Source organism: Rhinopithecus roxellana, chromosome 19 (genome assembly GCF_007565055.1).
Source record: "Rhinopithecus roxellana isolate Shanxi Qingling chromosome 19, ASM756505v1, whole genome shotgun sequence".
Classification (NCBI taxonomy): Eukaryota; Metazoa; Chordata; class Mammalia; order Primates; family Cercopithecidae; genus Rhinopithecus; species Rhinopithecus roxellana.
Genome location: NC_044567.1, coordinates 45,658,543 through 45,675,364, shown reverse-complemented (window position 1 = coordinate 45,675,364; position 16,822 = coordinate 45,658,543). Strand labels below are relative to the sequence as shown.

The 16,822-nt window shown below is 48.1% G+C and overlaps 2 protein-coding genes across 11 annotated transcripts in view; one reads left to right on the top strand and one right to left on the bottom strand.

Moving 5' to 3' along the window:
* LOC115894765 (translation initiation factor IF-2-like) overlaps positions 1-16,822 on the top strand; it is a 101,848-nt gene that overhangs the window by 8,223 nt on the left and 76,803 nt on the right. For 3 of the 7 annotated variants that reach the window (XR_004054937.1, XR_004054936.1, XR_004054934.1), the window contains exons 2-3: positions 7,320-8,101; positions 9,868-9,934. Coding sequence is in view for 1 of the 7 variants with exons in the window: in XM_030922899.1 (XP_030778759.1) it covers positions 7,320-7,581 (262 nt within the window). In the remaining 6 variants the exon portion in view is untranslated. Of the gene's footprint in view, positions 1-7,319; positions 8,107-9,867; positions 9,935-10,957; positions 11,183-11,522; positions 12,846-16,822 lie in introns of those variants that run through there. The other 4 variants (XR_004054935.1, XR_004054933.1, XM_030922899.1 and 1 more) reach the window with 3 other exon arrangements.
* On the bottom strand, positions 1,057-8,250 carry ZNF232 (zinc finger protein 232). Of its 4 annotated transcripts, none has more exons than XM_030922897.1 (4): positions 7,784-8,250; positions 5,386-5,760; positions 4,916-5,042; positions 1,057-1,820 (listed from the first exon to the last, which is right to left on the bottom strand). In XM_030922897.1, the coding sequence occupies exons 1-4, from the start codon at positions 8,201-8,203 to the stop codon at positions 1,147-1,149; spliced, it is 1,596 nt and encodes a 531-aa protein (XP_030778757.1). In that variant the 5' UTR covers positions 8,204-8,250; the 3' UTR covers positions 1,057-1,146. The 4 variants fall into 4 exon arrangements, with proteins under 4 accessions (XP_030778757.1, XP_030778756.1, XP_030778755.1 ...); XM_030922896.1 differs by having other exon boundaries at positions 1,057-1,829; positions 7,784-8,249; XM_030922895.1 differs by having other exon boundaries at positions 1,057-1,856; positions 7,784-8,248.

The following is a 16,822-nucleotide window of genomic DNA, read 5'->3' as shown; positions in this document are numbered from 1 at the left end:
ACTGGTCAGGCAGTGCAGCTCATGCCTGTAATCCCCATACTTTGGAAGGCCAAGGCGGGAGGATTGCTTGAGGCCAGGAGTTTGGCACCAGCCTGGGCAACATAGTGAGACTCCATCTCTACCAACAACAACAAAAAAAAGGGGGGAGCCAGACCAAAGCCCCATTCACGATAAATATAACACTTCTCAAGCAGCTGCTCAGTACCTGGTTAAAAATTCTAATGAAGGACGGGCGCAGTGGCTCACACCTGTAATCCCAGCATTTTGGGAGGCCGAGGTGGGTGGATCACAAAGTCAGGAGTTCAAGACCATCCTGATTAACATGATGAAACCCTTCTCTACTAAAAATACAAAAAAATTAGCCGGGCATGGTGGCACGCGCCTATAGTCCCAGCTACTCGGGAGTCTGAGGCAGGAGAATGGCGTAAACCTGGGGGGTGGAGCTTGCAGTGAGCTGAGATCGCACCAGTGCACTCCAGCCTGGGCTACAGAGTAAGACTCCATCTCAAAACAAAAAACAAAAAAACAAAAAAACCAAAACTCTAATGAAGTAACTAGGCATCGTGTCTCAGGCCTGTAATCCCAGCACTTTGGGAGGCAGAGGTGGGCAGATCATAGGGTCAAGAGTTTGAGACCAGCCTAACCAACATGGTGAAACCCCATCTCTACTAAAAATACAAAAAATTAGCTGGGCATGGTGGTGGTGGCGCATGCCTGTAGTCTCAGCTACTTGGGAGGCTGAGGCAGGAGGATCACTTGAACCCAGGAGGTGGAGGTTGCAGTGAGCTGAGATCATGCCACTGCACTCCAGCCTGGCGAGAGAGCAAGATTCCATCTCAAAAAAAAAAAAAAAAAGAAAAAATTATAATGAAGTAGACATTATTGGTGGGCAAACTAGGCAGATCATGCTAGAAAGAAGCAAACCAACTTAGCTACTACTTGCGGCCAAAGGCGTCCTAATGAATATCAGTATCTTAATCAAAGGACATGAAGGGATGGTCTACAGGCAGAACTAAGTAAACAGTTTTTCCTAAATCAAGAAAGACACAGGAAAAATCTTAAGGAGCTTATAACTTTTATGGGATCCAGTCCTAAAGTAGATTAGACCAATGTAGAATCCTGTCTGGAGACGTTCTCCCCTTCAATTCAATGGGAAGGCTCTTTTCTGGCATGAACTCTCCGATGTCTAATGAGTTCTGAGCACCATCCATAAGCTTTCCCACATTCTTTACATATAAAAGGTTTCTCTCCACTGTGAACTCTCCGATGCTGACTGAGATATGAGCTTTGACTAAAGGCCTTCCCACACTCATTACACTCATAGGGCTTCTCTCCTGAGTGAATCCTCTGATGCTGAACAAGATGAGCACCCCACCTGAAGGCCTTCCCACATTCGTTACATTCGAAGGGTTTCTCTCCTGTATGAATTCTCTGATGCTGACCGAGGTTTGAGCTCTGTTTGAAAGTTTTCCCACAGTCACTACACTTATAGGGTTTCTCTCCAGAATGAACTCTCTGATGGACAACAAGATGTGAGTTATAAATGAAGGTTTTACCACATTCACTACATTCATGGTCTTTTTTCCCTGTGGGAATTTCCTTATGGGTGACAACCATCTGCATGAAACTTTTCCCCTGAGCAGGGGACCACCTCAGTGTCTGCGCTTTGGGATTTCTCTGTTGCAGTTGTAAGGTACCCTCGGAGGTAGCTTCAAATGTAGAGGTGTCAGTAGCAAGATTTTCTGAGGACACCTGTGATTCCACTTCAGTAATGGGTGGTTGTGGCAATGATCCTTTGTCCTTGGGCTCTGGGCCATCTTCTGTAACAACTGACAGAAAATGTAAATATACCTGTTCTGGATGTATGAAGAAATGACACTTAGATTAAAATTTACATTTCTGGAATGAAAACAAATGCTTAAAAACTACTATATATATGACAAAGACTGGAAGAATATTTACTTGGATATTACCAACGGTTATCTCTTGGTGATGGGACTACACAGAGAAGAGAGTTTCTGCTTTTTAATTTCTCCCATTTGTCTGCTTTTTTTCCCCTAATTTCTCCATAATGAAACACTAAAGAAGTTGTATTGAAAAAATGAAGGCAAGCCGGATGCGGTGGCTCACGCCTGTAATCCCAGCACTTTGGGAGGCTGAGGCGGGCGGATCACGAGGTCAGGAGATCCAGACCATCCTGGCTAACACGGTGAAACCCCGTCTCTACCAAAAAAAATACAAAAAGCTAGCCGGGTGAGGTGGCAGGCGCCTGTAGTCCTAGCTCCTCGGGAGGCTGAGGCAGGAGAATTGCATGAACCCGGGAGGCGGAGCTTGCAGTGAGCCGAGATCGTGCCACTGCACTCTAGCCGGGGAGACAGAGCAAGACTCCATCTCAAAAAAAGAAAAAATGAAGGCAATTACAAAAGCATGGTCTTTTTTTAAGGATTTTTCATATTTTCAAGGAATCAGGGAGTGATGGTGTGATGAAAGGAAAAAACAAGAATCATTAGGGTTAAGGAAAAGGGAGTTTTTTTTTTTTTTTTTTTTTGAGACGGAGTCTCGCTCTGTGGCCCAGGCTGGAGTGCAGTGGCCAGATCTCAGCTCACTGCAAGCTCCACCTCCCGGGTTCCCGCCATTCTCCTGCCTCAGCCTCCAGAGTAGCTGGGACTACAGGCGCCCGCCACCTCGCCCGGCTAGTTTTTTGTATTTTTTTAGTAGAGACGGGGTTTCACCATGTTAGCCAGGATGGTCTCGATCTCCTGACCTCATGATCCGCCCGTCTCGGCCTCCCAAAGTGCTGGGATTACAGGCTTGAGCCACCGCACCCAGCCTGGAAAAGGGAGGTTTCTAAAGGCAAAAAAACTGTGCCCTTCCTGGCTCTGCAACCTTCACCTCTGCCCATCCATTTCCCAGCTGCATAAATCTATAGTCTCTTTAGAGGATCCTCAACTAACTGCTTCCTTTACCAAAAGGACTTCCAGCTCCCTGCCTCCTATCTGCTTGGTGATTTCTGCCTTTCTCTTCCTTAAAAAGGGAAAAAGAGTGCGTTGCCTTTTTGTTTTGTTTTTTTTTTTTTTTTGAGACGGAGTCTTGCTCTGTCGCCCAGGCTGGAGTGCAGCGGCGGGATCTCAGCTCACCGCAAGCTCCGCCTCCCGGGTTTACGCCATTCTCCTGCCTCAGCCTCCCGAGCAGCTGGGACTACAGGCGCCCGCCACCTCGCCCGGCTAGTTTTTTGTATTTTTTAGTAGAGACGGGGTTTCACAGTGTTAGCCAGGATGGTCTCGATCTCCTGACCTCGTGATCCGCCCGTCTCGGCCTCCCAAAGTGCTGGGATTAGAGGCTTGAGCCACCGCGCCCGGCCTGCCTTTTTGTTTTTAAATGTCCATAGCACATTTTATGTTTTATCTGTTGTAACACTCCCTATAGCCTAAGGAGAACAGAAACCAACTGCTTTAAGATAACTCAAGGTCATTTGACTTTTTTTTTTTTTTTCTGTCGCCCAGGCTGGAGTGTAGAGGCATGGTCTTGGCTCACTGTAACCTCCGCTTCCCTGGTTCAAGTGATTCTCATGCGTCAGCCTCCCCAGTAGCTGGGATTACAGGTGCGTACCACCACACCCGGCTAATTTTTGTATTTTTAGTAGAGACAGGGTTTCGCCATGTTAGCCAGGCTGGTCTTGAACTCCTGACCCCAAGTGATCCGCCTGCCTCAGCCTCCCAAAGTGCTGGGATTATAGGTGAGAGCCACTGTGCCCAGCCAAGATCATTTGATTTTTAAAAATTTGTTTTTTCAGGTTAAATGCTGTGGTTAAAAAAATCTGAAATATGCTTGCTATAGAGGAAAAAAAAAATCACACAATAGCTAGCTTCTTTTTGAAAGTAAAGTAATAAAAGTGATAAATGAATACAGGCTTACTAAACAGAAGTTAAGGAGACAAGAAAAAGTCTGAAAAAAAGGCAAAGAAGAAAGAAGAGCTAAGAAGTAGAAACATACTTTTGGGACAGAATCTAATTAATTAATCTAATTAATCTCCATTTCTATTTTTTCCCATTTTGTAACTAACAAGAATTTGATTTTTTCAAATGCCTTGGTTTGGTGATAGTGATGTCGGGGAGGGGTTATGGTGTAAAAGCAAGTATCAAGTAGACTCTTTTTGTTTAGCAGCCTATTCACAATATGGTCACGATGCTACAGAGGTCAACAAGGAGAGTTCACACCCCTGAGGCTCTAAGTATAGTGTTTGCCACTGGCAGAGAGGAGAGGTTGTTTGCCGGTATGTATGCAGGCCAAGAAGGAAGTTTCTGTAGTGAATCTGAAGGGTAGAAGGTGAGGGCACACATAAGAGAGTTTCAAATAGGGTTGTTTACATGAGGAAGAGGTGGTAGATAATGTGATGACAAGGGCTGTTTACATGAGGAAGAGGTGGTAAAGGTGATGACAGGCTGTATCTCACACAGGAGTGCTTTATGGCTTAAAAAGTGTGTTTCGCGAGGCCTCAGGAGTTTAAAAAAAAAAAAAAAAAAGGATCTCAAGGCTGGCCTCTAGCTCAGGGCAGAGTTATTATAGACTAGGAGTTAAGTGCAGTGAAGATGATAAGGCATAAGTGAATGAAGTATTTCCTGGTCCTGATTTAGGGCTCTCTAAAGTTAAGAGACGCTGGCCAGGCTTTATATCTAGATATGACCCAAGTTCAGCTTAATCCTCAGAGCTATCTTATGAGGCAGGTTATTCTTACTCCTAATTTTACAAGTGATGAAACAGGCAAAGTCTCTCACCTAAGAGATAAGAATAGTAAGGCTGTGACGATACCAAACATTTAAGTGCCTACTACTATTTACCCTTTACAGGTACTAGGTACTGTGCCCTTTATCATCCCTCTTTCTCCTCTCCCTCCCCACAGAATCCTGCTCCTCACCACTCTTTGGGAAAGGCTGGGTCTCCTTAGGCTGGAGTCGGATGCTCAGTGCTTCCTGGGCTGCTCCCAGAGATTCCTTCTTCTCCCATGGCTCTTCCTGTGCAGGTCCATGTGCAGGGCCTGGGACCTGGAGGTGATCAGGCACCACTCAGTTTTAAATTTTCTTCAAATTACTAGTGTGGTTCCTGTCCCCTGCCTGGACACTTGCAGATGTGACCCTCCTTGGACCAAAGCTTCCAAGAAGACTTTAGAGAGCCTCCTCGGAGTCAGCACAAGGGAAGGAAGAGGAACTAGAGTCTCTTTCTCATTCAGGGCTCGAGGGCGGAAAAGACAGACACAGAAACACATACTAACTGCTCTACCTGGCCCAAGAGAGGTTTGAACTTGGCAACTCCCCCTACTGCTGCCCCTCTGTCCAGCCTGAAGGTCATTGATCTGGCTCCCATAACAGACCAAATCCCCCTTCCCACCTGCGGCTCTGGTTCAAGTCCTTTCTCTAAATCCTCCAGCACAGTCACAGCCTCCTCTCCACTCTTAGGGTGATGTCCCCGCACCCACGACTGGAGCTCCTCAGGCAGGATGGTCAAGAATTGTTCTAGCACCAGGAACTCCAGGATCTGCTCCTTCGTGTGTTTCTCTGGCCTTAGCCACTCACAGCAGAGTACCCGTAGTTGGCTCAAGGCCTCCCGGGGACCAGGAGTCTCCTGGTAGCGGAGATGCCTGAAGCGTTGGCGGAAGATCTCTTGACTGGTAGAGTGGTTCCCAGGTAGCCTGGTCTCATACTCACAAGACTGTTCCTCTTCCTTTGGTTCCATCATCATAATCTTCTCTTGTCCCCGTGTACCCTGAAGGGCCAGAGTTTCAGCTGCTGTTAGTGATACAGCCATTCTAGTCTGGACTAGCTCTGCAGAAGGCTCATACCAGCTGAAATATTGCAAGGGCCCCCTGTAACATAAGAAGAAATCATTCCTCCTCTCCTTTTTTTTTTTTTTTGAGACAGAGTCTCACTCTGTTACCCAGGCTGGAGTGCAGTGGCGCGATCTCAGCTCACTGCAACCTCCACCCCCAGGGTTCTAGAGATTCTCCTACCTCGGCCTCCCGAGTAGCTGGGATTACAGGCGCCCGCCACCACGCCCAGCTAATTTTTTTGTATTTTTAGTAGGGACAGGGTTTTGCCATATTGGCCAGGCTGGTCTTGAACTCCTGACCTCAGGTGATCCACCCGCCTCGGCCTCCCAAAGTGGCAGGATTACAGGCATGAGCCACCATGCCTGGCCTCTTCTTCTTTTTTTCGTTCATTAAACATATACTCAGCACTACAAAGAGTCAAACCCTGTACTATATATACCCTTTAGTCCGGCTTTTTCTTCCACCCCTCCCGAGAATTCTGATGTACTAAGTCAATGTTTTTGAGAAGCTTGCATTGTTGTAGAGACGGGGATGTAAAGTGGTTTTCTACAATACAGCTAAATAAACGCCATTAACAGGAAAAAATATCAAGAAAAAAAAAGTTGTGGGGGCCTATGGGAAGAAATGACTATTGGGAAGAAACAAGTTTGAAGCAAAACCCAAGTTTCCAGATGCAGAGCCCAGAGCCAAGCAGCTTTCACTGCAAGGTGGGGTTTGCTGGGGAGGCTCCTCCCTGCTTTAAAAATTTTCTGAAGTAGCAGTTTCAGCAAAAGAAAAACGTTAAGTCGTTAAGTCCCCTCCAAGGAGTTGGATCTCATTCAAACGCAGAAGCCCTATTAAGGGGCAGCTATGAACAAAACTCGGGTACAGTGACCTGCGTCAAGGAATCTAACAGGTGTAAACCACAAAAGCAGCTGAGATAGGTCTCAACCAATTTAGGGGTTACTTTGCTAAGGTTGAGGATGCAGCCAGGAAAAAGACACACAAGCCACAGTAAGATCCGCGGCCCGCACTTTTACCACCGAGGGTTTTGAGGGTTTCAATTTAATGGGGAGAAAGCTGGCAGGAGGGGAAGGAGTAAAGAAGAGGGGGGGTATGTAGTGAGGTAAGTGGCCGCATTCTTGTGAGGATTTGATTAGAGCTGAGTTCACCTGTTGCACGTGAAAAGAGGAAGTCAATTATGAATTTGTCTCGTGCTCAGTAAATCTGCATTTTCCACAAGATAAAGTAGATATAGAGTAGAGGAAGAAGTCAAATAGCTTTGTCTCCGGGTGGAGGAAGGATTTCTAGTCTGGTCCGGTGAAGCTGGGCTGTTCATTTACATTGCCAGGGTGAGGGAGGCCACCTGGGGGCATATGTTGCTTTCAGTCTTGCAGCTATCGGTTTAGGAACAAAAGGAAAAGCAGTTTTTTTCCGTGACTCAGTTTCCAAGCTTAACTCTTCCCTTTGGCATAGTAAGTTTGGGGTCCTGAGATTTTATTTTCCTTTCACACAGGGAAGGAGGTGGGACGCATCAGAGGCCACGAAAGGAGCACAAAGAGGGGCCGCTGGCCGAAGACAAAGGAGGCGCGAAGCAAAACGCGGAGCTCCTGTCTCCCAGGGTGATGCCCGGCGGCGCTGGCCCCAGCAAAACTTCTCTACCCCGGCCTGGAGCAGGTGCCCGCCCGGGAGCCCGGGAAGGGGGCCGTCGTCCAGGCCAGGTACAACTCCCCCTCCCACCCTTCACTCCCTACCCAGGGGTCTCGAGAAAAGATTAGAGGGACATCAAGACCCCCCTCCACGGCACGTGACGCAACGCGGGCAGCGCAGCGCGGGCACCGTGGGCAACCCAAACCCCTCTCCAAACACGCCCGCGGAGCTGCCTGCCAGGCCTGCTCACTGCAGAGCCGCCGCTGCCTGCGGGATGGGCAAAAGCCAAGCCGAGAGGTGGACCTCGGGGAAGCCGCCGCCAACACTCACCTCACAGGACCAGGAGGTTCCATCGGGGCGCTGCCCCGAACCGCGCCACTTCCAGCCCTCACTCCCAGCTGCAGGTTTGCGCCTGCGCAGGTCGCAGCCTCGGCCTCCATCTCCCAGAAGCCTCCGCGACGCCGGCTTCCGCTGCGGACTTTGGCCCAGGCGCGTGGGTCCTGCCGAAAGGCTGGGAGCCCGGGAACCGGTTCCCGTACTTGAGCCGAGCAGGAAAGAGCGCGCCGCCTGCATGACTGGAATGGCGCGGCCGGATGCCCTGGAGGCCCCTGGGAATTGCAGTCCTTGCTCAGGTGGAGAGCGAGCCCTGTAAGCGGGTGACTTCACCAAGTTTGGCGGGTCTCTTGTGGAGTTGTACCTGAAAGGGCGGTGCTGGCGGACAGATGTCAGGGAAATTCTGGCCTTGTGCATGGCCTGTGGTAACACTTATCCAGGAGTTCTATTTTCTTTTCTTTTTTTTTTTTTGAGACGGAGTCTCGCTCTGTTGCCCATGCTGGAGTGCAGTGGCCGCATCTCAGCACACTGCAAGCTCCGCCTCCCGGGTTTACGCCATTCTCCTGCCTCAGCCTCCCGAGTAGCTGGGACTACAGGCGCCCGCCACCGCGCCCGGCTAGTTTTTTGTATTTTTTTAGTAGAGACGGGGGCGGGGGGGGGGGGTTTCACCGTGTGAGCCAGGATGGCCTCGATCTTCTGACTTCGTGATCCGCCCGTCTCGGCCTCCCAAAGTGCTGGGATTACAGGCTTGAGCCACCGCGCCCGGCCAAGAGTTCTATTTTCCAGTTACCTCTTCCCAGACCTGATGAGAGGGTCACAGCTGAGGAAGACGGTTCCCTCCACGAAAAAATATTCCCCAACCACTGGCCGGGTACGGGGAGGGGAGGAGAAAAAAGAATTCTAAGGTTAATTTTATTGCGGTGCGGGAAATAGGAGTTGGTGTTTTTTTGTTTATTTTTAATTTTTTAATTTTTATTTTTATTATTATTATTTTTTTGAGACGTGGTGGCCAGTATGGTGAAACCCTGTCTCTATTAAAAATACAAAAAGGTTAGCCCGGCGTGGTGGCAGGCGCCTGTAGTCCCCACTACTCAGGAGACAGAAGAATCGTTTGAACCCAGGAAGCAGAAGTTGCAATGAGCTGAGATCGTGCCACTGCACTCCAGCCTGGGCTACAGAGCGAGACTCCGTCTCAAAAAAAAAAAAAAAAAAAAAAATTAATTAAAAATAAATTTATCTCACTATTGGCCGGGCGCGGTGGCTCAAGCCTGTAATCCCAGCACTTTGGGAGGCCGAGACGGGCGGATCACAAGGTCAGGAGATCGAGACCATCCTGGCTAACATGGTGAAACCCCGTCTCTACTAAAAAATACAAAAAAACTAGCCGGGCGAGGTGGCGGGCGCCTGCAGTCCCAGCTACTAGTCCCAGCTACTCGGGAGGCTGAGGCAGGAGAATGGCGTAAACCCGGGAGGCGGGGCTTGCAGTGAGCTGAGATCCGGCCACTGCACTCCAGCCCGGGCGACAGAGCGAGACTCCGTCTCAAAAAAATAAATAAATAAATAAATACATACATAAATTCATCTCACTATCAAATTTGCAGGATATTGATTGATCCAGTCTCTCAATACTTTCATAAAATAGCTTTTCTCTCAATACTTTTATAAAATAGCTTAATCCTAGTCTCTCCAGGAAAAATTGTTATTCAACTGTGTAGTTCTCAGATTATTAAACTTGTTTCTCCAAGATATAGTATCCTTGAAAATGTACATAACACCCCCCCCCCCTCCAAATCCTTGTAATTTACTTATACTGGGCCAAGCCCCGTCTGACTTCAAGTAGGATCAGGAAGTGCAGAATCTTGTAATCCTCAAGGTCATGGTTGGGGGATATATTATCTTTTTTCCTTCAAAGTGCCATGGATAATTACTGCACGTAGGAGCTATGGATAAAATTAGTTATCATTTGTTGAATGTCTACTATGTGTCTAGAACTATGCTAGGAACTTAATGAAATTGTCTCATTTAGTCCTCACAGTCGCCCCACAAGGGACTGTATTAATGTCATTATCTTGATTTTACAGATGAGAAAAATCAAGACTCAGAAACAATAAAGGTTACAGAGATGAAATTGACAGAGCCTGGATTTCGGTATGTCAGACTTCAACGTGCCATTATACTTTCAAATCCTACAGAATAGATTGAATCACAACTTCTCCTTTTACATGAAAGAAGACAATGGGTCTTACGACTTACCATCAATTTCCCTTTCCTGATTTAATTAGCTGCTTCTGTGTCTAATTTTGCTAGGAATGGGGGAATAACGCAAACTCCCTAAACTACATATTGACATTTATACTAATGTGAAAACCTTAAGTCCATTTGCAGACTTTTGGATTAGATTCTGTCCCAGAAAGACATCCACCCTAGAGTTCAGGATATCATAGCCATTTTACTGTTCCCCTGGCACAATTCATAGTAAGGAAAAAAAAGACAAGGGGATAGCTATTAGATTCCCAGTGCTGCTAAACAGGAGACACAAGGACACCATTTTGTGATGATGATGGTGCTTTATGCAGCTTCCACCATTTACAAGATTTTCCTGTGGTGTGGAACCTCTGACAATAAAGGGGTGAAATGGAACTAGAAGCTTATTCCAGTCAAGATTTCTGATTTGGCCGGGCGCGGTGGCTCAAGCCTGTAATCCCAGCACTTTGGGAGGCCGAGACGGGCGGATCACGAGGTCAGGAGATCGAGACCATCCTGGCTAACACGGTGAAACCTCGTCTCTACTAAAAATACAAAAACTAGCCGGGCGCGGTGGCGGGCGCCTGTAGTCCCAGCTACTCGGGAGGCTGAGGCAGGAGAATGGCGTAAACCCGGGAGGCGGAGCTTGCAGTGAGCTGAAATCTGGCCACTGCACTCCAGCCCGGGCGACAGAGCGAGACTCCGCCTCAAAAAAAAAAAAAAAAAAAAAATTCTGATTTATCTTGTGGTAAGCATTTGGGGAGGACATATCTGCACATGACCTGAGACTAAGTACTATACACCGAATCAGATGAAAATTAGCTCTTAGGAAGCTTAGAATTTTCCAAGCAGTTATGGCAAAAACAAACTCTCCTTCTCTCTTCCTATATGTACATACTGACATCTTTATCATTACTGTCTTCCTAGGGTTATGATTCTGTTTGGTTTCTTTGATGCTGTATTAGACCTGAGCTCTGATTGAAAATTCTTCCATGCTCACTACATTCCAAAACTTTATCTCCAGTATGAATTTCCAGATGCCTCACAAGGTCCGAGCTCCATCTGAAGGCTTTCCCATGCTTGTCGCATTCATAGGGCTTTCCTCCACTATGAATTCTATGATGTTGAATAAGGTGTGAGCTCTGATTACAAGTCTTTGAACATTCGTTGCATTCATAAAGTTTCCACTGTGAATTCTTTGATGCTGAATAAGTTGTGAGTTACCCCTCACATCTTTCCCATAACCACTGCATTTATAAGACCTCTCACCTGTATGGATTCTCTGATGTTCTATAAGGACTGAGTTCTGGCCATGTGCAGTGGCTCACGCCTGTAATCCAAGCACTTTGAGAAGCCGAGGCCAGTGGATCACCTGAGGTCAGGACTTCAAGACCAGCCTGGCCAACATAGTGAAACCTTCTCTCTACTAAAAATACAAAATTAGCCTGGCGTGGTGGTGGGCACCTATAATCCCAGCTACTCAGGAGGCTGAGGCAGGAGAATAGCTTTAACCCGGGAGGTGGAGGTTACAGTGAGCTGAGATCACGCCACTGCACTCCGGCCTGGGCAACAGCAAGGCTCCGTCTCCAAACACACACACAACACAACACCCAAAATGGAACAGATGCAGTTCTGTGTTCCAGCGGGATAAATTTGTGATGCCTGTTCAAAACTCAAGAAGCCACCACCCTGATGCTCATCAAACCCTGGAGAAATTCCGTTTTTAGAGTGTCAGAAGCCCTCATGAATAACCTTCCAGTCACTGAAGGAGGTCCTCACTCAGCAAGCCCCGGTCTCCTTTACTCTCCTGCACTCGTGCCTCGCAGATGGCCTCATGCGCGGACTGGCGGTCCAGCCTCCCGGGGACAGGGCCTGGGCGCACCCCGCGCCGCCGTTGGCCACTGAGGCCCGGGTCCTCGAGGCGCCGGGCTAGGCAGAGCCTCCCGGGGCAGCGCCAGGGGATCTGGGCGGGGTGCCTGCGCCGGAAGGGCCTCAAAGCTGCAGGGCTGGACGGCGCTAGGGGGCGCAAGGCACGGAGCCCAGGCGGAGGGGACAGCTAGCGGCTCACCGGGATGGGCGGGCCCCGGCTCCCAGCTCCAAATACGCGGCCTCTGTGGGAGCTTGTCTCCAGGCGCCCATCAGTCTTCCCTTCACTCGGCGCTACCTTGGCGGCCGCGCCCATGCTGTCCCCGCCCCAACTAGTAGTCATGATGAGGGGTCGCGGGCCTCGCTGGAGATGCTCACTGCGAGGACTTCCCGCCTGCGGGCTCTCTGCGCGCCGTCACTGACTGCCAGTCTGCGGGCGGCCGGCCTCACCACTCCAGGCTTCACGGGGCTGGGGCGCCGCACCATCGAGTCGAACCGAGTCCTCCTGCTTTCCTAGAAAAGCCGTGGGGAGAGAGGGGGAACACTTCTGGCCCACGTGAGCCACCGTCGTGCGTGACGTCTCAGGGGCATCTACCCGGAGTCACGGAGCCGACAAAAGGGAAAAGGCTGGTCCCTGTCCAGGAAGAGCTCAGCCTAGTGGAGCAGGCGACAAGTTAGAGTTGCTGCCTTGCCATGGCCGTGGCCCGTGGAGGCACTAGACCGTCACCAGGAGTCCGTCAGGAAAGACGGGCAGATACGTGAGGCCTGAACAGGAAGGACTTGGGAGACACAAGACTGTACCGCCGAGACCCCTTTCGAGTCGGGCTCACCGGGATTTGATTTCCCCCTTGACAGGGAACATCTCGTGGAATGGCCACAGGGCAAGAGGGCGGTGCCTGCATTCTTGGGGAACTGCAGAGAGTTCATGGGTAAATAATAGGAAGGAAAAGTAAGTACTTTGCAGAAACCATTCCCCAACTAGGTCAGACTCCCCACTGTAGTATCATATGCCTCTCCTTTTAGGCACTTACTATGGTTGCAACTTTATTAATGATTCTAATTAGTTTCTCTTCTACAATTATAACCTCCATCTGGCCAGAGACTTGTCCATTTATGCTCACCCTGCTTTGTAGCACCCAATGCTTAACACATATTAAAAGCTCGATAATGCTGGGTGAAGTGGCTCACGCCTCTAATCCCAGCACTTGGGGAGGCTGATGCGGGTGGATCACGAGGTCAGGAGTTCGAGACCAGCCTGACCAACATGGTGAAACACACTCTCTACTAAAAATACAAAAATTAGCCGGGTGTGGTGGCACATGCCTGTAATCCCAGCTACTCAGTAGGCTGAGGCAGAAGAATCACTTGAACCCGGGAGGCAGAGGTTGCAGTGAGCCAAGATTGCACCACTGCACTCCAGCCTGGGTGACAGAGCGAGACTCTGTCTCAAAAAAAAAAAAAAGCTCAGTAAATATTTATGGCACAAGTGGATAAATGTGATTGCATCAGAATATGTATGTCACATTAAGGACTTTGGACTTCAGGCTGTAGTGGGAAATCAGTGTGGAAATTTAGAGAGGGGGTGGCACTATCAGATTTGTTCTGAAGGAAGATCATTCCAGCTGCCCTGTAGAGAAGGGTTGGAATCAGGGAGGCATGTTAGGAGGCTGGGTAATAGTACAAGCAAGAGATGATGGTGGCCTCACTCTAAGGGCATTAAAAATCAAGACAGGTGAGGCTGGGTGCAGTGGCTCACACCTGTAATCCCAGGACTTTGGGAGGCCAAGGCAGCCAGATCACCAGGAATTTGAGACCAGGCTGGCCAACATGGTGGAACGCTGTCTCTACCAAAACTACAAAAATTAGCTGGGTGTACTGGCTTGCACCTGTAATCCCAGCTCCTCAGGAGGCTGAGGCAGGAGAATCACTTGAACCCAGGAGGCAGAGGTTGCAATGGGCCAAGTTCATGCCACTGCACTCCAGCCTAGGCAACAGAGTGGGACTCCATCTCAGGAAAAAAAAAAAAAAAAAAAAAAGACAAGTGGAATATATTGGCAGATTATTGGATAGCATTCACTTATTCTACCATAGTCATGCACTCGCTACCTCAGGGATGGTAGTGACCGTCTTATTTCCTATTGATGCAGGATTTTTTTCCTTGATTCCTTTGTGGGACTCAGGACAGGGGCACCCTGTTTACTCAGCCCACTGTGCTCAGCCTCTTGCAGGAGTGTGCAGGTAAGCAAGCAAATGCAGGATCTGGCTGGCCACTACAGGCACCAGCATAAGCAAGCTCTATGCAGGGCCTGTGACCAGAGCAGGCATGAGCAAATGACTGCAGATCTAGTTGGCTGCTCTGGGCAGCTTCAGGAGCAAGTCCCCATTTGGGGTCTGTGGTGGTACCCAAGTAGGGGTGCCTGTGACCCCAAAGCTCCAGAGGGAGTGTTACAGTGCTCTCTTAGTGCCACTGTTTGAGGATGGCTGTGTGTTAACAGCTCAGCTGGCCCCTAGCCTCATTGCGTGGGATGGCTACCCGCCACCAGTGAGGGCAGAGGGCGGGTGTGACAGCCTTCTGGGTAGCCAAACTTGGTGGGTGCCCAGCTCTTGTCTGGCATCCAAGAAGAATGAGGTTGTGTAGAACACTTGAAGGATGATGAAGGTGGAGAATTTTATAGAGTGGTCACAATGGCTCTCAGTGGAGAGGGGAGCTAGAGAGGGGATAGAAAGGGCAGGTCATCTTCTCCCCAAAGTCTGGCTATCTCTTCCCGAAAGTCTGGCCATCTCTCCCAGTCTACTGACTGAGTCTGGGGTCTTTGTAGGCACAGAATGAGGGTGGGGCGGCCATAGATAGTTTTGGAAAAGGCAACATTCAATTGGTAAGAAGACATTATTCAGAAAGAACCAACTTGGAGGGAGCAAGCAAACAGGAATAGAAGTTCTTACTTTGGGCTGTGGGTTTCAGGCTTTTCGGCTCAAAGGTGGGGTTTCACTGGGGGCCTGCCACATCTGCTTAGAATTTCTCAACTTCCTGTCCTGCCTCTATCACTATCAAATATTTGTATGAAGAAACCTCTCCTAAGCCACATTCCCATCACCCCTCTTCCTCAAAGAGATTATCACACTCTGACTTTCTCAGCTTTGGTCCTCTTGGAGTTTGGTTCTTTAGCTGTTTAAAATCTTATGAAGGCAAACTTTGATCATTTAGGCTCTTTTCTCAAAGTTCCAAAGTAGACTCCTCCTTAACAGGTAGGTTTTATTTTGCAGAATTCAGGTTTACAAACTGGACACTACTACATTAGCTTCTGCTACCTATAAAAGCTTTGAATAGGTGGGCTTTTATTTCACTAATTATCTGATTATCTGAAGATTAACTCTTTGTACTCCTTCAGTCCCCACTGGACTGTAAATTCTTTGAAAAATGACTGTCCTTCTTTAGCCCCATCTAATTATGGACCCTGGCACATACTAAACAGTCACTAAGTAATTCTTAAATAACTTTTATTTCAGCATTCACAGTTGAAAACATTCCGTACTGTAACAAAAATTTCAGTCTTTCAAAAGTCCAATACCCTTAATTTGATTCAAGTTCCATCAAAGATGAATTAGTTTTTAATCTGCAGTTTACAAGTAATAGTTAATATTTCAAAAAGCCTAACTTAGATAGGTGATATGTTTGCCCACAAAAGGGATAAAAAGGCTAATGAAAATGTTTAATTATTTGCTTTGGGCTGGAATTTTAGTACCTAGGTCTGCTTACATGATGCCAGTCAGAGGCATGATTTGTGTTGTACATGCCTTTATGTAGCAAAATATAATTATTTAATAAATGCAGTTTGGTAAACATAATCTTTTAAAACACAGGACATAGGGTAGTAAAAAGAAGGCCTTGGTGATTAAAAAGTTGGAAACCACTGCAGTAAATTACCTTCAAATCCCTTTAAGTATCCTGTTTATCCTTATAAACATTAGCTGTCACTGTACAGCATCGTAAAGACAAGTAAAAGAGTTAGACTTTTTTTTTTTTTTTTTTTTTTTTGAGATGAAGTTTCACTCTTGTTGCCCAGGCTGGAGTGCAGTGGCGCGATCTTAGCTCACTGCAACCTCTGCCTCCCAGATTCAAGTGATTCTCCTGCCTTAGCCTCCCAAGTAGCTGGGACTACAGGCATGCCCCACCATGCCCAGCTAATTTTTGTATTTTTAGTAGAGACAGGGTTTTACTATGTTGGCCAGGCATAGTAACTCCTTGTGATCAACTCCTGACCTCGTGATCGACCCACCTCGGCCTCCCAAAGTGCTGGAATTACAGCTACAAGCCACCACACCTGGCCTACAATCCTTACTTTCACAGGGTTTTTTTCCCACATTTAAACTTGTCACTCGTGAGATTGAAATGGCTCTTTCCATGAATAATTTAGTTTCGGGGTTGTTGCCAGAGCAATTTATAATGATTTTAATAATGATAGACATCCCCTGAAACATTGGTGCAGTGGTTCATGCCTATAATCCCAACCCTTTGGGAGGCTGAGGAGGGAGGACTGCTTGTGCCCAGGAGTTCAAGACCACCCTGGGCAACATAGTGAGACCTCGTCTCTTTGTATTTTAAAAAATAAATAATTTAAAAAATTGTGGCCGGGCGTGGTGGCTCAAGCCTGTAATCCCAGCACTTTGGGAGGCCGAGACGGGCGGATCATGAGGTCAGGAGATCGAGACCATCCTGGCTAACATGGTGAAACCCAGTCTCTACTAAAAAATACAAAAAAATGCCGGGCGCGGTGGCTCACGCCTGTAATCCCAGCACTTTGGGAGGCCGAGACGGGCGGATCACGAGGTCAGGAGATCGAGACTATCCTGGCTAACACGGTGAAACCCCGTCTCTACTAAAAATACAAAAAACTAGCCGGGCGAGGTGGCGGGCGCCTGTAGTCC